We start from the raw sequence: 25,483 nt of genomic DNA on the forward strand, positions 1-25,483 counted from the left end.
CGAGCTGCGGCCGGGAGAGAGACCTCCGCCTCGGGGAGACCCACCGGGGAGACGGGGAGCCTGCCAGGCTGCGGGGAGAAGGGAGCACGGAGGAGACGAAAGTCGCTGTGCGGCGCGTCCCTCCTGGGGGGGGGAGGGGCACTCGCTGCTGGCGGCTGTAATAATAATAAGGGGACCAAGCAGAGACTGCAGAGACCACCGAGTGCGAGGGGGAGCAGCGCAGGAAGCCCAACGGGGGGTCTGCCTCTCGGACCGGGTTCCACCGCGAGTGGGGGCCAGTCTCGGGGCTTCCCCACGTCGTCGGATGCTCAGAAACCCCTCACGTCGCACCGACCGGGTTGGAGGAGGAGGAGGAGGAGACCGGGTGCTTTCACTCCTGCTGACTGCAGAGGCTGAGGCAAAAGAAAAAGGAGGAGGGGAAAAAAAGTAAAGAGGGGGGAGAGAGTGAAAGAAAACTAAGCCCAGCTTTTGCCGGTGCTGCTTGGATTGGATCTGGTTTGAGTTTCCTCTCTGCTGGCTTGTGCAGCAAGAGAGGAGGAGTGGGGGGAAGTAACTCCTCAGTCTTCCTCTGAAGCTTAAGCAAATGTGCTGTGCCTGCGCTGGCGGGGAGCTGCCCTGGGTGCAGTTGCCTCGCAGCCTATTGCTCTCAATTACTAAAGAATTGCCTGGACTTCTCGAGGACCTGGAGGAAAAAGACATCACTTCACAGACCTGATAGTTGCTCAGTGCCTGTAGACTTGAACATTTTGGTTTTTCCTAGGGGATCCTTTTAAAAATTATTTTTCTCCTCGTTTTTAGAACACCATTTCCTTGAGTGTGTGGCATTGAAATCCATTGCTTTGTTAACAACGTTGGGAGATATTTTTAAAAACTTTTTCCCATCTCTTCTATTTTCTTTGAAAAAAAAAAAGGCAAAAAAAGAAAGGATAATCATTTTGGGGGAGGGAGATGATCGTGCTGATGTGGAATAAGTGCTCCTGGTTCTCTTACTAGCCGCGGTCTGATCGTGGAGAGCTCCCAGCTAGACAGCTCCAGCTCCAAGGTGAACTCCATCAAGTCCACCCTGATGGGGGAGGCTCCAACTCAGGCAACCAACAGATCTGCAGGCATCCACCAGGGACTGATGCTTGCTAGCAGTAAGAAGGGCAAAATGCTAGAGCAGATGGGAAAACCTCCCAAGCACTATCACCGGCAAGGAGAGGTAGGACATCGTTTCGTTGCTCAAGTGTCTGTCCATCTGTGTGCTATATGCGAATGATTGCTAATTCCCCTCACATTGTTTCAGAGCTTTGAAGTGCTAAATTAATTACTTACTTCATTAGGGTTGTCTGGGACCATATCATCTCATAATTGGTGTTAAGAACTCTACAAGTGGGAGGTGGGAGGTTTTAAACCATTCATCTTTCTCTGCAGGGTTAATAACTGATGGAAGAAAGAGCAATCTAAAAAATTATATCTTCAGCATTTCTTTGTTTGACTCCTTCAAAGGGCTGCTAGAAGTAAAAAAAAGAAATTTCTTGTTAACTCTCAGATGGTAAATGAGTTGAATTGAACAGGTTAGGAAAATTTGAGCATGAAGTAAAAACTATTCATAGCAACGAAACAAACTTGGTTTTAAAAATCACACCTAGCAAATTGATCTGGTAAAAAAGCATGATGCCCCAGTGGTATAGTTTAAGGTACAGTTATTTGCTTAATATGACAGGAAACAAATTCTAGGTTTTTTCCCAGAATATACTCCATTGGTTGTGAGAGTTTTGTTTGGTAATGAGAGTTTGAATGTAAAGAAGAGAGAAAAGATTAGAGAAATTTATGGAAAAAAAAAAGACCCTGACTTGCTTGTGCAGTCTTCTTTTGTCTCTACCCTGCCTGAAAACTTGGAAGTCTGATAAAAAGTAGTCTTCATTCAGCTATCTTTGTGGTAAACTATAAAGCAGCATTTTAAGCTATCAGTCTTCTTCCCTCTCAAATCTGACTTGGATGGTATGCATGCTGTACATTGTGATGGTTTGAAGGAGGTAGACTTCTTCAGAAATACAGATTTTATACTATTGGGTATTATTAGGATCTCTAAATACAGCTGCTTTTCATAAGCAACAGTGTAGCAGCAAGGGAGCTGCCAACATTCAGCACTAAAAAGGCAAAATACTCAGTGCCTGAAGGGTCTGTATCTTGCTTACATTTTCCTTAAAGCAGAAGAGAAGCTGAAAATTCAAGTAATTAACTGAATTTGCTGAAGTGTTCACATCAGTTTCTAATAATTGAATGTTATCATCTGGTTTATGTGCAGGCGTAATAACAGTAGTGGTAGTTTGGTTTTTGTGTGTGAGAAATTTGCTTTTAAATCCTCCAAGCTTTCTTTCCCTAGCCACTCAATTGTTTTATAATTTACCCAGAATTTGGTTGCTCCTTACCTCTCAGCAAAGTTTAGTAACAGATGCTGTAATGAAGTTTCATATTACTAAAGTACTGTGCTTTTCTACTTCGCATTGTAACAATTACTCTGTTGAATCACCTTCAGGAAATAGAGGAGCCCAATACACCTTCTTATATTCTCCTTGGATTTTCTTTTGTTTTCTATGTATTCACAAAATGTCAATGTACAAGTCCTAGTTTCCCACTGAGTGCTATCAGTCTCATGAGTTGTGAGTGCTGTACAGCCTTTTGCCTTTTTGGGAGGTCTTGCCACCCTCCCCTATGTACATCATCCTCAGCATTTCAATGTGTATTCAGTGCAATGTAATCAGTAATCGATATAATTCACCCAGTTCCTGAAAAACAAGTTGTACTGCCCACCAGTGGCATTTGCAAGATTTGCCCTAACTGGCCAACCTGGACTGGGATTTGCTGGGGACTTCTGGTTACTGGCTTGAACTCACAAGGCACTCAAGTGAGAGACAGCACTGTAAGTATCTGTAGTGGTAGAAGAGATGTCATGCGTGTTAACATGTCGTGTTTGTAGCACAACCAAAGACCCTCAGAGAACTGGTGGCTTTGACTCCCAGGGAGCGAGGCCTGACCCCCATCAAGGGCTGTCAGCACTCATTTCCCTCTCTCCCTGAGACTCCATACCCGGATCCTGCATGGCCTCACACAGATGTATGTGAAAATGACTCAGATTTGATCCCAATAATTGTAGATGCTACTTTCGACATCCATCTGAAGCAACACAGTTAACATAGAATTGCAATAACAAGAAGAAAAGACAAGTAAAGACAAGAAAACAAAGTGAAAGAAAAGAAGAGAAAGAGAAAAGAGAGAAAAGAAGAGAAGGAAAAGAAAAGGAAAAAAAGAAAAGAAAAAAGAAAAAGAAAAAAAAAAAAAAAAAAAAAAAAAAAAAAAAAAAAAAAAAAAAAAAAAAAAAAGAAAGGGAAAAAAAGAAAAAAAAAAAAGAAAAAGAGAAAAAGAAAGAAAACAAAAGAGAAAAGAAAAAAGAAAAAGAAAGAGAAAGAAAAGAAGAAAGACAAGAAAGAAAGAAAAAAGAAAAAAGAAAAAGAAAGAAAAGAAGAAAAGAAAAGAAAAGAAAAGAAAAGAAAAGAAAAAAGAAAAGAAAAAGAAAAGAAAAGAAAAGAAAAAGAGTATCTTTTGTGATAATGTTTTCTCTTTGATGATACTTCCAGTTGCAGGGTTGGTAAGCCCCTGCATTTTTTAACAGCGGGTCATGTATATCAACCAATTGAGACATGACTTTTCATAATCTTTTTAAAGTACTCTCTTATTAAGTTAGTTATTGATTTGTTTAGATTATGGGACTTTGCACTGAAGTTTACCATGCCACTTGCAAAAGAACAGGCATATTCTTTTCTTTCTAAAATGATCTGTTGAATTAGTGAAATTTATAATTTCTCAAAAGTAAGAGTATCTTTTATAACTTGGCAACACTGAGTGGTGAGTTGAGTGTCTTGCTTACAAACTAGGAAATAGTTTTAGTAAGGACCAAGGATATACAAGTTAAAGGAAAATTAAAAAATTTTGCTGTTTTGACAGCTCTGATCTGTGCTTTCAAATCTGCACGTACATGTACTGAAAATCAGAGTGCTCTCACCAAAACTGATGAAAGGACCATCAGCCCGTAACCTATTTGCTTTTCAGTTACGTTAATTCTCAGGACTGGGACTAAGTTGGGAGTTTTAATCAGCAATAAATCAATGGATACAATAGTTCATGGCTTATCTACAGTGCTGATGTATTTCAGCTGGTAGTTACAGTGCTTCTGCCCAGAAAGGGAAGATCCAGCGCTCCTTTGTCGGGCAAAGTTCCAGTTCAAATTCATGACAATACATGAGCAAAGCATGCTTATCCGGCTTGCAGAGAGACTAGCAGGGCAAATGTGGATTTTAGTAAGACACTTTTATGTCTTTCTAAGGAATATTATTTATTTTCTGTTCTTATTCCCTTTACTGCCTTGGATCAGCAGTGAATGAGAAGCACTGATGTGCTAAATCGGTGAGATTCACTCTCTTCACTGTTCTTCACTGTCTCTCTGTTTTCCCCTTTCTGCAAACTGTTAATGTTTTCCCATTTCACAGAAAATCAGAAAGTATCTACAGCATTTGCACAAGGGAAAAATACGCTCAGAAATAGACTAACAGTGCATGTTAGTCTAGGTTACTTTGGGGGGGTTGTCAGTATTGTATACTGTCTGCCATGAATTTCCTTTCAAAGCTTGATTTAGAGAAATGGCTTCTAGGGACATCTAACACAGTAGTGTAGCTCTGGGAAATTGTTCTGGATATATCATCTCTCTAGATAATTATGATACAGTGAATAGGTTCATAATTGGCAATGAAGTTGAATTAATTTTTCTGCGTGTTAGCTGTAGCTTCCACTGTGTTTGGGTAATCTCTCCCATGTGAGTGCTCTAGCTCAATGACAGAGATGTAACTTGAAAGGAAAAATCCCACATACTGTAGCTGTGACTGAAAAGAATAGCCATTCCATAGATTCCTAGTTAATGGCTCTGTAGCCTCTTTAACTCACTTCACCATCTTTTTGACTTCTTGCCTCTGAATTATAGTCCCCTCTCTCCTCTGAGGCTTGTTCCCTCTGTCAGTGCTGGGCTTTACACTCCTTCACACTCACCCACCTTTGATGATCTAGTAGGCTGTGACCTACCAAACTTTATTTTTAACTGTTCTCCTTCTTCAATCTCTGGGTGCTATTATCTTTTGCCCTTTCCATGTCCTGGCCACAAGCCATCGCTTCAGCTCTTTCCCCAGCAAGATGTGTCTCTTATTCCCTTTGCTGCTGCATAGCTGTTTGGGTTTGTGCTTCTCATTGAAACTGTCCCTCCCCCTGTGCACATGATGGGAGCAGCAGCAATAAGGGGAAGAACTGTGACAGCCAGGAGAAGGGACCAGCACAACTGTGGGGCTGACTAAGAGATAACGTGGTCTGGAAAAGGGAGAGAGGAGTGAAAATTTGGGTCAAGTTTTAACATGGCAGAGGTATAAAAGATGGCTATCAGATAAGCCTTATTATTCCAAATACACTTGATTTAATGTTAAAAATGTATTTATTCTTTTTAAACTCCATTGCAGCTTGAGCTAAGAGGTTTGAGACCAGAGAAGCCAAACCAAAGAGGCATTAATTCAAATCACTAATTTGATACTGATCTCATACCTATTAACGCATGGACATACGTATGTTGCTTGGACAGGATGTAGTTACCCACAAGAACTTGCTAGAAAATGTTTGGATGATGCTTTTAGCAAGTAAAACAGCATGAGATGTAGTAATTGAATGCAGTGCCCTGACAATGTTACAATAAAATGTACCAAAGACAAAAAATGTAACCACAATATCTTAAATAGCTAGCAACCAAGACAGTATAAATTATTTCTCCATGGCATTAAAAATAAATTAATTACAATACCTAGAAATTACATCCAGCAATAGCTGCCTTTTTTTTTTTTTAATTAAAAAAATAAATACAGAATTGCTAATTCTGCAGAGGTCATCAGAGAATCTATTCTTTGCTCCTGCTGTTTGTTGTTAGGAATCTGGGAGACATACTAGTTTAGTGGCAGCAGTCTTGCTAAATAACTGAGTGACTGGTCTCTTAATTGCAAAAATGAGATGCAGAGTATTATTTCCTTCCTGGGTCATGCTTGGTGTCCCCTTCAAAGTGTTATTATTAATCGACTTCTTAATATAGAGCAAAGGCTCCGTTTAAAGTAGCTTTACTACAACTATTTCCTATTAACTTTGCAACAATGTTTAGAAATTTTCTACAACTCTCTTGTGCTGCTGGGTGTGCAAGTACTTCGGAAGAGTTAGTTTCTGTCTGGAAAGTCTGTCAGAGTTTAAGGGTGACACAAAAGATGATGAAGCATGATTACATTTTGCCCTCAGAAAAGTGAGTCTGATTAACTCATTATGTTTGATTAACTGATGCTTTGCAGATGCAAATATAGCACAAGTTTAATTTTGATTTTAATTATCTCAACACCGGATGTATCTTGCAAGCACTTCATCTCATGGTTTGTCAGCTGAGCCTTTGGTCCTTTAACAGTTGTACTTACAAATGCATCATCCTGGAAATGTCATTTAAGAGGAATTTAACTTTGCAAAGGAGGAGTCCCATGAAGCTTCTGCTTCTGTTTGCTTTTTGAGCACTGCTTTCCTCTCCGGGTTTTGTATATCTGTTAATTTTTTGATTATATCTAAATATGTCTTATATAGATGTAAAAATGTTAATTTGGAGAACACCTTCAAAGCAGAGAGCTCCCCTTCCACAGTCCCTATCAAGCTCTGCTATCCCCCAAATGCACACACTGGTGGTGGCTGGCAAGAGTCAGGGGGTGGCACTAGACTTGAATCCAGCAGGTCCTGCGTGGCCCACTATTGCCATGTGGCTTGTCACCATGTCCTGATGCTGTGGAGCTTCATGTCGGTTTTAGCACTGCAGTCATGAAATATTTGAAAATGTGAATTTTATACGACACTACAGAAATGGTGAAGAAAGCTAGAAGCCACCATTCTGCTATTCCTGCATTTGTAAAACTCCATGTGTATCAAGAATTCTAGGTTTTGGGTTTTATTTTAGTGACTGAGGATAATTCTTTTAAAATCTTCGTCTTTCATTACTGTGTTCTAGGCCGTGTTTCTAGTACCTTTAGGTTGAAACCAGCTTTTATTAGCTCCATATCCATGGGTATGAGAGATCAACCCAAAGGCCAAGAAGATCAGAAGGTTTGTTTCTTTTTCTTTTAAAATTAATTTTGCCTTCAAAAGTCTTAATTTTCATTCAAGAACATGAACCTTCATCTCTTCTTTTTTCATCAAGTATAGGATATGTAATGACAGTGTATGCCCCAAACCATCACTTTTCTTCAGTGAAATTTTTCCCTTTTGGATTGAAGGGCAGATTTATTTTAATGGAAAATTTCATGAACACTAGCAATTTTCAAATTGCAATGAAATTTATTATACTTCCAAGCTAATTGCAGAATCCTTTGCTCTGGAACGAGCTACATAAAGTAATGTCAGGGGGAGAGTGAGATGGCTTAAAAGTATACACATGTTCATACTAAATGACTAAAGCACAGCAATCTTCATAAAATAGTGAGTTTTGCTCATCTTAGTTACAGTTTTCTTGGAATCGGCCTTGAATCCATCTATGATTTATACACTTGTGTTCACAGGAACAAAACTTGAATTATGAAGATAAATGGATATAAACAGACAGTGGGAACATGGAGTCCACTCATTCAGCAGTTATTTTGTTCTTACTAACGGAAAGAGCAGGGCAGTGCTACAAAAAGAAAAAAAAAGCTTAAAAGTTGTTGGGTTTTCCCCCTCAGAGCACATAAGCACGCAGTTCAGCCCCTTGGGACTTTCTCAAAGCTTAGCTTTGATATGATTGAATTTTCATATGCATGGTAATGAATCTTTGAGACATGCATGTTTCACATGTGTAGTGCAAATGGCACTGGTTTACCATTTTTAGCCGTAAGCAAAGACAGACTGTTCTGCACATGCTCAGGAATGAGGTGTTGCTTCACTCTGCAAGCCCTCTGCCTCATTCTCTGTGCATCATGTAAGTGTGAACCAGGCTGTGCATGCTTTTAAAAGCATATTTATCGGTCCACTGAATGAGAGGACAGGGTTCAGTTCTACGTGTTTTGGCAGCTTGCCTTGAGTAAAGCAGTGACTTGCTGTCAGCATGATCTCTTCTCTGCAAGTCTAAAGTGACTATAGTGAAGATCTCCTAAAGAAATTGGGAACAAAATACATTTATGTTGCAGCAGGAAACTTTTATTCTTGGAATCTCGTTCTTAAATAGAACAGCATCAGGGGAAGTAATGAATCTGATGGGGAAAGAACTCCTTTACTTTTCCTTTTGCACAAAGCAAGGCAGCTTCCAGAACTGGGTTGGGGGGTTTTTTTGGTGGTTTTTTTTTTCTGTATGTTCCTACAGAAAATGATGCATCTCTTTGACAGTCTGAAAAGATACTGAACTGGACATTTTGTTGTAAAACAAGGTCTATGGAAGGAGGGGAGAGAACTGTATGTAAAGCACTAGCAGAAATGCAAAATGCTAAGCCTAAATAATGTAGTTGGCATTAACTTAGTTCAATTCATTTTCAGAAGTATCAGAAAGATTTAGGCTGTGTCAAAAATGAAAAAAAAAGGGCACTGACAGATGTGTTACCATCTTGTATTTGACCCTTTTGCTTTCATTTGACTTGATTTTGTTTTGGTTGTTGCTTTTGGTTTGGGTGGGGGGTTTTTTTGTTTGTTTGTTTGTTTTAACTGCAAAACTCTAGTGTTTCATGAAGTACGGCCACAGTATTCTGGATGGCCAGCATCAAGAGCCATGGGCTGGCACAGCATTTGTCTTTGCAGAGTGTCTCTTCAGTAACAGCTGAGTGAAAAATGGCCAAATGAAGCTTCTGTTGGCCTGGCCTGGCCTCTCAGGGCTGGTACATACTGCAGAGCTTGCCATATTTCTTTGATTATTTTCTTCAGCTTGAAAATGAGAAAGCAGAGCCTGCCTCCTATCCAGTTCATTGTGAATTTCCTGGGAGACTCAGGATGTTGTTTTCTATCCTAAAAACCAAAAAGTTTGTGTTTTGCTCTATCCTTTGGGGCTCCAGGTTGCCCAGGACACAGAGATTGAGCTGTGTCTTTTCCTGTGCGTACTGGCTGCTGGATACTTTCTTTTCAAACATCATCTCCCCTGTCATTCTTCAGGAAGGAGGGAAGGAGAGAGGAGATGTCAAATGGTCATGTTTTACCAGACCTATTATTCTTAAATTTCAGTTTCATCCACTCAGGTAGCAATAATGATACCATCTGAGTCACATAACCAATCATTATGTGTGAGCTGAACACTATGGGGTTGCCCAGCGAGACTGAATGTTGTGCTTCCAGACCCTTTCAGTTCCCGCTACTCCTCGAAGACTAAATTTACAATGTATATTATTCATAACCAAATCCTGTAGTGGGGAGAGAGTCAGTGTAGATCAGAACTGAAAAATGGAAATTTTGGGAACCAAGGAAGGACTGGGAACCAGGAGGTTGGCATCCTCTCTCCACACTTTCTCCAGGGTGGAGCTAAATGTTGTTGTTGCCTCATGTGTCATCTTACAGGTAAAGGGGAAAACTGCCTAGGCTTAAAAGTCTATTTATTATTTTGGTGGTAGTACTAAACTACTTAGCTGCATAAAATGTTTTGTAATTGCTTAAATAAATACAGAGTTTTAAAAATGCTCTTTAGGAATGCTTGTAAACGCCTGTGCTTGGTTTTGTCCCCATTGTTATCTTCCAGACATCCCACCCCTCGCCAAGAAAATAGTTTTTTAACAAGAAGAATCCTCTGGAAATTACTTTCTGAGGGGGTCCTGGCCACAGCAGCTGCAACAAATTGCAACTGAATTTCAGTCCCAATTGTTTTTTATTGCTAAAAGGATAAGTGACCAAGTGAATACTTGTATTATAGCTTCATGACAATTTATTAAGTATCAAATTGTAGTGTGTGATGTTGTCTAACCAGAAGATTAAGGTTTTCTCTGTGGAGGGAAATTCTCTCAGACTTTGTACCACTGCTTAAGCTGAAAGAGGCTGGGAAATTTTTGCCAATCCCAAACTGTTCTGTGGTTAGGCTGACTTAGGGTTTTTTCTGCTGAGGCCTTCGTGCTGGGGCCTGGTCAGCGATGCCAGCGCAAGCAGAGTTATAACCAGCACGAGGCAGACGAGAAGAGAAGTCACGGCACTGCAATCTAATGCGTGCTGATCCGCTCCCCCGCTGTGTAAACAAGACTACAGGGGGCATTTTCTGAGCAAGATGTTTTTGAGTAGCAGCATAGCTTCAGCATAGCTCAGATTGTGCTAACTGGGAAGCATTTTGGGGATGGTTTTCCAAAAAAGCAACACAGAGTCCAGGAGGGACAATAAAAGATGCAGCAAAATCTTGGGATGGTACAGCGCTTCCTTGTGCCTTTCAGCAGGATATGCCAGCTGGAAAGGGGTTGCGGGTCTGCTTGCCTTCCCCTCAACCTCTCTGCTCTAACTTTGAGGCCATTAGGGAGGTTGCCTCGTTCTCCAGGCATGCTGGCCTCACTGTCACTGCTGTATGTTTGGGATTCGGGTTTGGTTTTGTCCACTACAGTTGCAAGGATGATGCCTTCTCTTAAACACTGTCCTCTTAAGTTATCAGTGAAGGATAGATATGAGAATATTATTACAGGAACACATGTGCACTGCAGGTGTGAAGGGAACTCTTAAACTGTTTATGAGTGCACAAAGCCCCACGAACAAAGAAGGCAGAAAAAAATGTTGTCATTTTAAGGAAAAATATGTTTTAAGGCCCTGTTAAAAAATAAAGCCAAAAAGCACTAATAGCAAATGGGCTACAGATTGTCTGTGTAACAGGGATTAGCACTCTGAAAATCTTCCATTTTTCTTAACAGACGTACCACAGACAGCCCCAGTTAGCTGAGATACTACTCAACAACAGAGAGGGTATCTGCTTTCAGGCTCTTGTCGCAGAGAGTTACCCACAAAATCCTCCTCCATTACGAACAAACAGATGAGTAGGATAGCATTGTCTGAACTCTGTTTTAAAGGTTTGAGATGACTAGAAGTCAGGACATCTATTGTATGAATAGGTATGATAGTGGGGTGTGAGTCCTAGGTCTGGAGTGCAGCTGTCACTCTTGAGTTTGGTGAGACTGAGGTCTATTTTACAGCTAAAGGATCGGAACAGAAGGATCAAGGATGGCTAAAATGAGAGAAAACATATTATCTTCTGCAACAGCCATGTAATGATGTCTTGTTTGGAACAGCTTTCAAGTACATTGAGGGTAACATCCTTTATGGTCATGACAATTCAGTACTCCCCAAAAAGTGATGTAAATCACTCCCCTCCAGCACTGTTTTCCAGCAGATGCACCAAAAGAATTTGGCCACAGACACAAGTTCATGCTGTGAAATTCTACACTTCAGCTCCTTACTTTGTAAAATGTGCTGTTTCATTGCCCTTCTTATCCAAGAAGCGGCACACACTTCTGCACAGGAAGGTTTGGCCCTGTTTATAGATAGGATGAATTTGAAGTGTATTTATGTACCTAAGTCCTTAAATGTTTTCAGTGGGAATTAGGTTCTGCATGCATTTAGGGAGTGGGATCGTGGCCTTTTCCACACAGGAGAGAAATTCAGCTCAGAGGAAATTGTCTGTCTGAGACTCCTGCAGTGTGATGCATGCTCAGGGACAAGGACTTCTCTTTCAACACCTATATGACAGTGTGAGTTTGGCTGTCAGAATAATTGTTATAATTATTGTTACAGAAAACTTAAATCAGAAGAACTTATAGTGTTCCATCAACGATGAAATAATTGTATGAAAGGTCAGGGATGCATCTGTATCTAATGTACCGAAGACAGTTACTCTGGCCTTTCTGTATGGGTTTCAATCTTCATGAAGAGTAACCCTTTTCTTAAACCAGCATCTTTTTTTTTTTTTTTGGTGTAAAACTGGACAAGGATGCAGAGATGTTGCAAGCAGAGCTGTAGTGCTTGTCTTTAATGAGCCTCTTCCTGACCCACCCTATGTAAAGCAGTTGACACATCATGTGTTGTGCAGCTGGGACGGCTACTCTGGCACATGTATCTGATATATGAACGTTTTGACTTTGGCCTTTTGGAAGCACTGATCCCATGCTGTTCTCTGGAGCTGTGTTTAAGTAATTTCCCAGATACTGTGGATATAGTGGCGGTAGGAGCAAAAGCTGAAGTGGAATTCACCAGTTCAGATTTAGCTGATTCTGTGAAAACAGATTGCACAACAGAGACTGACACTCAGTTTCTGGATTTGATTCTTTCCTTGGTTTGACCTCCAAGTGCTCCTTCTGTCTGTTGGTCAGTATTTGGTTCTCAACTGGTAGAGTGAGTGTGTGTATGTGTATGTGTTTGGGGGGGGGGGGGTTATTTGGGATTTTTTGGGGGTTCTTGTTTTACTTTTACCATCTAGCCCTTTAAATTCCAATTTTACCCCTTGGCTGAAGGGCAAACCAGTTTCTGTGAGATAGCATCTGTAGAGCTTGAAGGGCTGCTTGAGTGGTGCAGGGCTAAAATTCAGCCAGGGTGATCCACACTGCTGAAACAGTAGGAGCAGGCAAGGCCAGCCACGAACACAGTTCATGTGCTGTCAGTGATACAACGCCTGTGTGTATTACTGTGGTACCAGGAGCTTGACTGCTCCTGATACTGTTGGCTTGACTTTGTACTTGTATACTTTAACCATTTGTTAGTAAAATATCACACTGCTTTTACTTTTGATCCCCTTCTGTCCTAAATGCCCCTAATGAGAGGCAATTAGTTGAAAAATCAGCTACTAGAAGACATTTTGTGAACATTTGCTTCTTCTGAAGTTCATTTTAAGAGTATTTCACCTGAGTATTTTTCAGAACAAAAAAAATCTCTAACACTTTTCTGTCACGATAAAACATGTGAGGCTGAGGCTTCCCTCTTCCTCCCAGCCTACCTCATAAAGTACCCTCTCAATACTCAGCCTTAATCATGTATGGAAGTACAATATCAAAGTTAAAGTTTCAAAACAACACACTCCTACCAGGCTAATCAGGGATCAAAATCAAATTACACCATTTCTGCTCTTCGAATACTTGTTCCAGTGGAGCTGCAGCTCAAATACAAAAACTTTAGGGAAACTGAATTGCCAAGAGATAACCCATTTCATAACTGATTAGAATAACTAGTAACTGATCAAAAATACTGCCAGGTTTCACAGTGCAGGGACGCTGTCAGCAAAGTTTCACAAATCTTTCAGGACTGATGCTGTTTAACTTATTCTCAAATGTTCTGGAAAATGAGGGACTAGTGAGGCATACCAAAATGTATTCAGAACTTAAGTAAGAACTTAAATGGTCCACAAAGAGTTGCAGTAAATGCCAGGATACTGAGCATCTGAGAAATAAATCCATGGGTAAAATTCCATTTCTAGAAGTATAAAGCAATGTACCTGGCATAATATGATGGCAGTTAAGCACATACAGCGATAACCTGTAAATTAGAGTCAATTTAGCCATCTTTAATGGTGAAGCAGCAACAGGAAGACAAAAATTTAAAATTAAAATATTAAGAAAATAAAGTTCAAGTGGAATATCAGGAACTGAAAACAAAACAGGGGTCATTTTTAAACTGGTTCTAATTTCATGGTGCTGAATAACTATCAAAAGATACAAAGGCAGTCGGGATTAAATGGAGAAGGACAGCATGGATGATCAGAATAGCAGAGCTACTTTAACACAGGAGAAAGTAAATAGTGTGCAAAGACTCATTGGAAAAGGGATGCCCAGTGGGAGAATAGGACAGAGAGATATAAAGTAACTAAGAGTCAGGAAAAGATGAATGGGGAGCAATCACTCAGTATTTGCTGTAGAAAAAAAAGAGCAGATGGTGTGAAATTATCAGCCAGCCAGGAACTACTTTTCATGTTGTATAGCTCATTGCCACATGATGTTATGGAAGTCATATGGAACTCTTCAAACAGAGATGAGACAGATGCAGAGATGAGAGATTGCACTGATAGGTACTAAACTTCCAGCTTCAGATGCATCTAAACTAAACACAGTGGTAAACCAGCCAACTTCAGATGTGTCTGAACTGCTGTTGACTGAAGCTGGGAGAATGCATCTCGGAGAAATCCTTCTGTACTTGCCTATGATCTTACTCCTTTGAGTATTTGCAACTAGCAGGATGCTGTCATATTCACTTTGCTCTCATACATTATAGTGACTTTTATGTACTTATTTAGTTTATCATTTTTATCGACATAGAAATCATTAACAATTTATATTTTATCAGTATCATAAATAGCCCAGCTTGTTAACTCAGCTGATCAGGAAACTTAAGCATATCTGGTTCAATGTAAGCATTTGTGTTGTCTTGTTTACCTCAGTTATGATGTGCATATACAAAATATTAGTCAGGCAAAAATTTAACTACTTAGCTGAACTCAACCCTTGGGTTGAGCATTGATTTTTATATTCTCTCCAATGCCCATGGACATCAATGTTAATATCCCATGAACTCCAGTGAGGCTTTGTTATCCAGAAAGACTTTTAGTCAAAATGTTAAATAGTCCAAAGAGATGCTGCAGCAAATGGAAAACATGACTATGTTGAAAAGGAAATGGAAAAATGAAGATATAGACAAAGAGGCTTAGAATAGATTACAAAGTATGTAGGATGCACAAGTCAGGGAGACTTTTCAAAGATTTTTACTACCATCTAGTCAGCTACAGAAGTAAATACCTTAAATTTTAAAAAAAGGGTCAGATTTTCAAGTCATTTATCATTCAGAATGAAGGTTTGGGTTTTGGGAGGTCTTTTTGCTTTCCTTTGTTATTTTCCTGAGTGTTTTCTTTGCTCATGAGTAAATTCTTCCCTCGCAAATTATCATTACACACAAGGCTGAGTATCTTTAAATGTTTGAAAAGTCGAATGTTTCCAAAGTTGTTATGGTTTTGATGGAAACTCTCATGTCAGGGAAGTATAGGGTCAGTGGGCTCTTTGTACAAATTGATACAGAAAGCTGAGGACAAAGAGCAACTCAGGATTACAGTCAAACAAACCAAGAATCTCTGATTTTGTCTTTCAAGTCTATTTGTCCAAAGATTTTAGAAGCCTAAAAAAAGTCGCAATGTTGTAAGTGTTGGCATGTGTGTGTGCGTTGTCTTTCCCTATGTGTGTGTGCACACGTGTGTCTTCCCCTGTTCGCCAGATCCTCCTCTGCATAAGGCACAAGTGGGAGTTTGCTGAGTGTAAAAAATATTGGTTTCCTCCACTGCTTTCCCCTAGCAGCAGTCTCTGGTTACCATCTCTCACTAAATGAATATCGATAGTATTAAAAAAACCCAGTTAAACCTCTCCTTTGATCTCCTCTTCCACCTGCAAACTCCAAACCAGTAAAAGCCATGGTTAACACACATGTTTAAAATACCTTGGCATTCAGATCTGGATTCCAACCACCTAGGTTCAGTAAAAAACTTGGCAGAGCCACTGCCTCTCCCCTGGGCTTGAGAGCAAGATGTGATGTCTTGTGACTTGAGTCACAAGTGAAGAGACTTGTCGCTTTATCACTAATGCAGTACAAGATTTTTGGCAGATGTGACCAAGTCCAGTCTGCTCCTTCCTTTAAAGATGTAGAAAGGAACTTGCTATCCTAAACTTGTCTGCTTGTTGAAATCTCTGATTTTGGCACCATTTTTGCTAGGAAAAAAGAACAAACCAACCAAACTAATTATGTATTTTTTCATTCTGCTGTTTTTGTGCATATAGCATATCGGTTATCAGAGCACACTGCTTTTACAGTATTTACAAGGGTGACAAATGCATTGTTGGTTGGTTAGTGGTTTTTTGTTTGGTTTTTTTTTTCAGGCTAATGTGAGGCTGTCAGGTCCCTTTCACAGTTTTAGGTATGTAGTCTGATATTTTTAAACTGAGCTTCCAGCAATACTTACAGTTTGTAGCTGGAAGGGCTGGGTGCTTAGTCACTTTTGAAAGTCAAGCCACTCCTCTAGATGTCTAGAGAAAGCCTGGGCCACAGCTCCACTCCATTGTCTGTGTCAGTTCTCATTTCAGTGTTTTCACAAATTAATCAAAAACTTCCAATAAAAAAATAATGTATCCCTTCTATACTGATGGGGTCATGAATGGAGACATTCCTAAGGCTTTTTCAGCCTGTGCACTGTCAGCTGCCCAAGCCAATTCTGTTCTGCATTACCTGGCAATAAAACATTGTTTTGCAACTTTCATCTTGATATCACAGCATTGCTGTTGCTGTTAGAAATGCACTGGTGAGATCAACGTGGATTTGGGTGGTGAAGATTGGTTTTGATTTTGCAATGCTATTTTTCTTGATAAAAAAAAAAAAGATCGTTTAGAAAATGTTTCTGTGAGACCTAATTAGAAATAAGAAGTACACACTAAAATTTGCTTGATTTGGAGCAGAATTCCACCTCTTCTTTCATGAAAGGCATCTAGCCAGGTCTATGTGATTCAGAAAGACTTTCTACATAGGCAAAAAAGAGTATTTTAAATTCAGTGTCATATTACCCTCATGTATTATTAATATTAAAGGATGCAGAAGCACAAGTTAAACTGAAATAGAAAGCTGAGTCTTTCAAACAGTCGTAAGTGCACAAAATATCAGAGAAAGAGTGGAATTGCCTTCTCAAGATGGTTCACTGTTTCGTGAGCATAAATTTACCTGAATATAATGAAACTTGCTTCAAGAACTGTATTTAATGGATGACTATCTCATTCAGAAGCATGAAGGGACCACTTAATTCACCCATGAGTGGAACCTATGACTTTAAGCATAATGTTTGATTGGCTCAGTCATCAGTTATGCTAAACTTCTATGGCATTGATTTCAAAAACTTGTCATTGTATGCTATCTGAATTTCCCCATTATGTAAAATGCTCTTCTCTGAAACAAATATATGATATTTTAAGGAATTCAAAACATTTGGAAAATGTCAACATAGACCACAGTCCAAACATTTACACAATGGGGAGTATTTTCAGAGAAGACAAACACAGAAGTTAAATGTCATGAAGCTTAGTAGGAAGTACACAGGTTGAATATGATACTGTTTAAATCGATGTTTCTTTAAACAGTAGTTTTTCTAAACTTGACTTGGGAATATTTGTTTTTAAAAGATGCATACTTGACATGTTTTCTACTTTTGGAACTCTTTTTTGACAAAAATATTCTGCTTCCAGGATTCCTGGAAATGTCAGAACGTAGGGAGTGCTTTTAGTGCTTAAAAGGAAACAGAAAAAAATGTAATGGAAACTGTAGTGTTTCATTGAGACTGCTCCATTTTCACATAAAAATTCTTGGAATAAAAAGCTGCTTTTTTCTTTCTAATTGTCTTATGGGGGAAAAAAAAGGTGGTATTTTCACAATTTGTACAGATTCTAAGCAGGAGAATATCACAATTTATTGTAGATGGGAAGAGTATTGGTTTTAGGAACCTTCATTTGCTCTTGAACCAGCAGGTTACTGCTGCATTTATTTATTCTTTTCAGCTTTCATGCTCTCTCATCCATCTCTTTTAGATATTATAATGAACTTGTAAGTGTATAGAAATTTAAGTTCCCAGAACTCTGAATTAGACTGGAACTCAATTCATCTGACAGACTTTTGAAACTGGGACTGTAATTACCAGTTCATTTAGATACTTAATGATCATTTAATCTCCCATCTGTATTTCTACTTGCTCACTCACTTTTTAGGCAGTAGAAGTCAGTCAATGTTCAGATCAGAAGAAAATGGAACCCCTCAAGCAGACAAACATTTTCCACCAATATTTTGAGGAAAACAAAAATCTAAATAAATAACCAGATTCACTAAACAGTAATTCCACAGGAAAAATAAATGTTCAGCAAAGTGATTTGAAAATTGGATCCAGATTCTACAAACTGAGAAGGGTGAACAACTCTTCATACACAGTGCAATGCAGTTTGTCTGCAAAGTATGCTGCCACAAGGTACTAATGTTCTGCTTATGGAGAAGTGCAATCTGAGCAAAAATTAAACAGTTAAACAACAAACTGTTGAAATTATGGTACCATGAATGTTACCCCTCATGAATTACATACAATTAATGTATATGTACCATCTACCAACTAGTTCAGAAAGATACAATTCAGCACAGATTCGTCTTTCAACACTTCATTTAGAAAATTAAGATTTCTATTCTTTGAAGAAAGGTAGTAAGACTATTGTGTCTGGAAGGCAACAAAAATGAGTCTTTTGATCAAACTACTGATCAAAGAAGATCAGACACTCAGGTCCGCGTTCATCTTTGTTCCAAAAAGATTGTTTGTCTTATTGTTGTTCCTTGGTAAAATTCATGATTACTGCTTTTATTTTCTTTTCATGAGGAAAAGAATTCACTTCTACTATGAAGCTAACTTTAGTAGTACTACTATCTTATTGAGGATGGAGGAGTGTAGGAGTGTAGGGACTTAATGGCCAGTTATCCTACTAAAATGCAGTGTTATAACTGCTGTCTCTTCAAACAGTAATGTCAATTTGAAATCCAAAATTCGTTTTCTGGAAAGAAAAATCACTGTAAGCTGTTATAACTTGGAAAACTCCTAAGTTGCACTGATTTTTTTCCACCTATGCAAGTTCTCTGAATTTGAAGGAAATTTCAGCAATACAATACTTTTAAGTTGTAGTATTTATAAAAGCTAAATCCAGTATCTTTGTGCTCCAGGCTAAGATGAATTTGTGCTTAAATGGACCTAGCAAGTAATCAGTCAGGCTGTGGAAAAAGATTCTAAAAAGGTAAAATACTTTCAGAATTTTAGCCAAGGATATAATTTTAGAGATGGTATAGTAAGGAGAATGTCTCTGGTTTTCCTACTGTAAGAGCATATCCTAATTTGATATGTTTTACATTAAATCTGACATATATCTGTATATATATGCATATATATACTAAGACCATTTATGGTACATAGATTAAGCAGGAAGGTTGTTTCTGTTGTTTTTACTAATATTCTGCTGTTATTAGAACTGCTTTTGCAAACTCTATTATCAGGGAAAGGGAAAACATAAAAAAGTTCAAGAAGTTTTGATAAAGACACAAACCTTCAGTTCTTCTTTGGGAAAAAAACCTTCAAGAAATTAGATCTCTAAACTAAATTATTGATAATTTAAGTTTCATTTTTCAGTCTTATTCACTGTTCAAAGCACAGCAACTTCCTTTTTCTAAACAGTTTTTGAAGATAAATTTGGAGTTGGAATTAAAGTAAAATTATTAAAAAAGAATTTCCTTTAAAAATGGCATTATGTGCTTTCTTATGTATTGTTTTCCAAAGTTTAAATTTAGTCAGTTCACAAACAGGATGAGAATTATTTTATCTTTAGGAGATAAAATCTTTCCTGGGATCAGGCTGTACACTTTTCTTGTTCACTCATTGACAATAATAATTTTTTGCGATTGTCTTTGCTCAAGAATTTTGCTTTTGATGTACTTGTTGGAGGAGATTTCAGTCATTTAGCTGGATTCAGGTTAATAGGAGTGACAAATGAGTCAAAATTTATTGTATTAAGGAAATTGAGAAAACAGGTGATTTTAGATGGATCTGATGGCACAATGTAACAAAATCCCTTACTTCAGTGAGCTGATTTCAGGTGGAGAGAAAAAACTTGTTTTTTCAGCACGATGCCGAGGAAAAAAAATAGTATTTGCCATCCTCTTTCCCCTAATACTGTTGCCTTTTGCTCTTTCTCCCATTAAGTCACTCCTCTAAGACTTTGGAAAACCAGAAGCAGTGAAAGAATTTCCTGAGGACTTTTGTATCAGATATGATTCCTATAGAGTTGCAGCTCATCACACTGCCTTTGTTTTAGGGGAAAGCTAACACAGGTGGCACTAAAGGTGGCTAAGATATATATTCTGCCCTAAAGGCCTGTTGAAGATAGCCTAGCATAAACTAATTTCAACTTGCAGGGACCACTTTGACTTTGACTAGGATCCCCCAAAAGAAATAACCTTAGTAATAATAAATGCAACATTGTCTTGTATAGCTGTGCAAGAAATCTGGATTGTTAATACAATCACTAATTTTCATACTACTTGACATAGGCCTGTGGAAATTGTGGAAATTACCAATTTCCACCAGCAGAAAATCTAGCCCTGCAAATAACTTTATATCTTTTAACTCCTATCATTCCCAAACTAAAACAGCACAAACCAAAACTGCATTAATTATTTATTGTATAAGTGTGTATCTTGGCATATCTAATATACAGTAGCTAGGGATGCCAGCCAACCTTCCACATCTCTTTTTGTAAAACTGTATGTCAGTTGAAACTGCCTTATGTGTTGTCTTTGTCCTATTCCTCAGCTTTTGAGCCAAATTTTAAAACATGGATATAATGCTTGCTTCCCTGTCTAGACAGATCTCTTAATTGGTGTTTCTGTCTCGTGTTTATCATGAGAACTCATTGGGAAATACAGTTGGTTATAGAATTATTTCTAAACCACTTCCTACTTGGTAAGGTAAGGATGGGATTGCTGAAATAAAGAAATGTCCATTTGACATGTGGCTTTGTGACTCACTGGGTAAAACTATTCGTGCCGTGTGACATCAGTAGGTTTTCAAACTACATCGAGATATTTATTGGCACTGCTGTTTTTGCGGCATGGAGTGAAGGATAAATAGTGTAAAGGAAGAGCTGCTTGACGTTCTTTTAGGAGAATTTAAATCCCATATTTTCCAACAATGTGAATGAGCATGCATTTGAATGCTAAACCAGAAAGGTTTATAGTGCATCTGGTACCTATTTGAATTTTTAAATGTCTAATTTCTGCTGTGGAAATGGAGGCCAGCTTGAGTTATTTATTGTGGGTGCAGAAGGAAATCATGACCCTTTGCAGGGACATGTTAGAATCCCTGCACCATTCAGCCAGTTTTCTCCTGTCACACCTACTTAAATTTTCAAAAAGAAGCTTTAATGTATTGAGTGTGCTCTGGATCATACTAGTTCCGAGCACTTACGACAGCTTTCAGAGATTGCTGGTGGCTCCCAGAAGATTGTAATTCTAGAAACAGGAGCCTGATGCTAAGCATCACCACCTGTTCTCCATTATTTTCCTTCAGAAGAAAACAATGCAAGTGTAAGATTACATACTAATGGAACTCATTTTCACTAAATAGGTACATTTGGTCACATGTAATTTGGTGGCCCATTAAAGGAAAAAAGGAAAACAGTACGCTGTTTTCAAAAGGGAGAAGCAAATAAAACTTAAATTAAGAGTTTCCTAACTAGGTTAACTAAACTAAATTCTTACATGGCAGGTATACCAATAGGCAATATGTAAGTATATACAACATTGCTTGTTGGAATAGCTCTGTTTTTAATTTGATTTGTTGACGTATCCTAAAAGACTTTGGACCTCATTCAGCTCTTTTTAAATCCACTACAGAGCTGCATTTGAACCTCTCTGACATTTGCACTAGATTTCTATTTCTACTTCGCTTAGAACAATACAGGTCTTGTCTCTAACCAAGGTTTCTCTGCTGCCTCTCGGTAGAAAAAATTATAAGCAGATATAACATGGTTATAATGATACTGGCAAATTATGTACTTGCTGTCATATTCTGTTATCATTTGCCATACACCAGAATGGTCCCATGTTATATCTCTCCTATATTCATATAATTCAGCTAGATAAGCGAATGTTATTTAAAATGAACTTATCAATGCTTTTCTTATATTTTTCAAGCATGGAAATATATGTATGTCTCCCTCCCTTGAAATCCTGAGCATGTCAGCATTCATATAGAACCTGTGACAGCCTGGCTGGCTCGCAGTGCTCACCAGTCCTGGTTTTGGATGCAGACCAGTCTCTAAACTGTACCCCTGTATCTGCTTCTTAGCACTTTTTGTTGCCGTTTCTCCTTTTGTTAGTATCTTATTCCCAAGACCATTCTAAAAACAGACTTTTTTTTTTAAGAATTTTTTTCCTACTTGTGATGCTTGGAGATTCTTCGAGAATCCATGTTAGACTGCTGGTAGCATTTCAGTAGTCCTCAAACTCTTCAGCAAAAAGCGGTGGGGTTTTCGAGACAACATATGTTTTCTGAAGCATGTTAGTTCCTGTTTTATTCATGGGAAGGCATCCAGCAGGGACCTGTGGAGGAGCAACGCTCTGCACTGAAGTTAGATCTGACAGTAGGTGAAAGCTCTGGCACTCTCCTCAGCTGGGTCTTGACTATAAACCTCTGGGTGTTTTCTGTTTCAGCACAAGCAGCCTTATATTGAAAATACAAAGCTCCTTCCTTTAGGACAAAACCTTCAATCAATAATCCTATCAGGATCAAAAGGGCCACGTGTGAAGGACATTCTGTAGCTACTTAAGGTCGTTTTCTGGAGTAAGTTTCATGGCTGTATGGAGCAGCCTAAACCTAAGCACTGTCTCAGCCATAACTACCAATGGAGAAAGGCTTAGGATCAAAAAGTAGTCTGGTTTATTCTCTCAGATGTTTTGTTCTGCAGTATTGAACTGGAGTCTTAACTCTGAAATTGGAACAGGTTTTGCTCAGAGGAAGCAGATTTATGGAGTGCTCTACAGCTGCTTTTTCTGAATGCAGTAATGGTCTAATGAAATATATTCATAGACTTGGTTTATCTGCGAAAGCAGATTATTTAAACTTTGAAAGTGTTTCATTTCAGTCATACAAAATGGATTTTTGAGGACATTGTCAGACAATGACATTACTCGGTATACAGATGAGTGGAGTGGATGTGGTGCTTCAGAAAAATTGACAGACATGGTCTTAGCTTTTCCATGAATAAATCTGACCATTTACATGCCTCTTTTCAAAAGTTTGTCCAAGTTGCTCTAAAATAACTGAAAGTGAATGCTTCCAACTAACACAAAATTTACATTTCAATAGTTTTATGCTGTCAGGTATTGATGACCTGTTCTTGAAATCTTGACTCATGTTCTAAGTTTGTAATGCGTAAATCTATTTTGAAGCCCAGTGAAACCATGGGATCACTGTGAGGACTACTCACATTAGGAAGAGATTACAAGATCACGGCTTTTTAGCCTTTGATTTACCAAGTAACTTTAAATATTCGTTCTGTTTTGTCTGGGAAAGCCCCTTTGTTGACCAGACACAAAATTTCCATTCATTTGCATCAGGTTTTTTCTCACAGAGCAGATAACAGCAGTGCTGGATTGAACATCTAAAAGAGCTCTCTTGCAGGGCAGGAGTCTGCACCCAACCCGATGAGTGCTGTACAAATAGCTTTGCTGTTATTCATGTAGCTTGCTAATAAAAACAACGATCTGGGAGAGTCATGAACAGAGTTCTGCCTAATGGAGTCTCATTTAAACAGCAGTTTGCTGCTTCTTTTGAACTTTTCAAGTCTTTCTTGAGTTACACTTGATAGGAATGATAAGGGTACTGCTGCACGTTCCTTAGCAAATCTGTAACACACAGGTTGTTTTTCCATTTAGATGTGTGTGTATTTATGTGAAAGATGGGCCTAGGAAGAATCTCAGTTCCAGACCAGACCAATGTGCTTAGACTTGAAGACTCTAAGATCATTAGCTTGGATTTTTGGTGTATTGTAAACAACTGTGGCTTAGCCATGAGTAAAAAGCAGCTGACACTGAAAAGAAACAAGGAAAGAAAGTCAGCAAAGTTTTGTATAAATAGCTGGAAGAGGTGCTGGGGAGGATCCAGGCATTTGTATTTTGCTCCTAGCATACAGTCCCTACTGGCCATCACTCTACAAACAGCTGGGTTTAAGTGGTGTGACAGATTGTTGCTCTGCTGCTAATGCTGATATTTGTCAGTGCCTTCAATCTCCCTTCACTGAGTTTTATAGTGAGGACTTAAAAATACAGGAGAGAAATAGGTCAGTGATTGTAAGGTATGCGTAGACCAACTTTGTCATCTGTTTAACAAATGGACAAGCATGTGTCTTCTTCCTTATTTTTCCTGGGCTCATGATCAAGCATGTAAGTCTTGTTGATACAAGATGAAGTAAATAAGGAAAGATTTGAAAAGGGGTATTTTAGAGCAGAATTTATGTTCTCTCAGAATGTGCTAGAAAAATGTTGAAATAGCAATGCAGTTGGATTTCATGTTCAAGAAATATTCTGAAGTATACATAGGCCTAACTGATGGACAGTACACTTGTATGACAGTCTACTGAGGGACTTATCAGTATCCCTGCTCATACTCTTTCACACAGTCAGCCTGTAGGTTTCAGCATGATTATATTGGTTTAACTGAGAAAAAAAATCTCTTCTATTGAATAAACCTGGATAAATATATTAGATTAAATCTTTGTAAATACACTATGTGCTATCTAAAACTTGAGTGAAGTATTAAGTAATTCATATACGCTATTGTTGCAGCTCAAGATAGCCTGACACCCTCAAACCAAGAATTTGACTGATCATTTAATGATACTGATGTAAATTATGTTTTTCCTTTATGACAAATCTTACCTCTCTGCAATATATATCCTAGCTGTTAACTCTTTAAGGTAGAGCACTGTCTTGCCTTCAGGCCATGTCCTGAAGTGTCATGTTTAAAGGAGTTTTTACTGATTACAGTGAGAACAGTTCACCCAAACGATCAATTACGGCTTTTCAGGAATAAAACGGTGTTTGCTATGCACCATACCATGTATGTCCAGAGTAGATTAATTTGTAACGCGTAACTCTAGCAGGCCTCAGAGAGTCCAGGCTTTCAAGCGGCCTTTATGAGAGTGTTCAGAGCAGCAGTTTCCACAGTGGGGAATGCCTTCTCCCACAGGCATTGAGAGTGGACGGACTCATTCCTCCTTCGTTTAGGCTTTGCCACACTCAGCATGTGGAGCTCTAACACCTGTAAAGCAGGCTGCAGTAGACTGATAGCCTCTGCGCCACTGATACCAGGGAAACTGAATACCAATGAAATGGCATTTCACATTTCAAGGGAGGGGCAGTCTACCCTGGACAGGGGTCAGAAGTGAAGTTGTAGCAGCAAAGCACTACAAGGTCATGTAGTCTCTCTCTCTTCCCCCTATGCATGTAGGAAGGCCAGCAAGAGACTGGCCTTGGAAATTATGGAAAAGCTGATGTTCACCCCTCTCCATTGTATTCTGGTGGTCATTTTCCATGACTCACAGGAAGTTAATTCCTGAGTTAACGAGGCAGTAAGTAGCAACAAGGCTGTGCCCCAGTGCTTCAGTTTAGAGAGCTCCTCTTAGCAGGCAATGTGCCTATCCTATCCCAATGATGCTTTGAATTGGCTTCAAGGAAAATGCATCAAATTTAGGAAACACTAACACTAAAGTGCTTGCTTAGTTCTTTATGGGCCGATTTTCCTACGTGGGAGAAACTTCTGAAGACAATGGGAATTGTACCTTTTTTGAGACTGAGTGGCTGTGGGAAAGGTATTATTCTTTGGTCTGGTTTGGTTTGG

General features: G+C 38.9%; 1 protein-coding gene across 1 annotated transcript in view; it reads left to right on the forward strand.

The window, feature by feature from the left end:
• The first annotated feature begins 432 nt into the window (after nt 1–432).
• The window catches only part of DKK2 (dickkopf WNT signaling pathway inhibitor 2), a 43,393-nt gene continuing 18,342 nt past the window's right edge, over nt 433–25,483 (forward strand). The window contains 2 exon segments of the mRNA XM_032686959.1: nt 433–980; nt 982–1,201. Coding sequence (XP_032542850.1) covers nt 949–980; nt 982–1,201 — 252 coding nt within the window. The 5' untranslated portion in view covers nt 433–948.

The sequence above is a fragment of the Chiroxiphia lanceolata genome, chromosome 4 (genome assembly GCF_009829145.1).
Source record: "Chiroxiphia lanceolata isolate bChiLan1 chromosome 4, bChiLan1.pri, whole genome shotgun sequence".
Taxonomy (NCBI): Eukaryota; Metazoa; Chordata; class Aves; order Passeriformes; family Pipridae; genus Chiroxiphia; species Chiroxiphia lanceolata.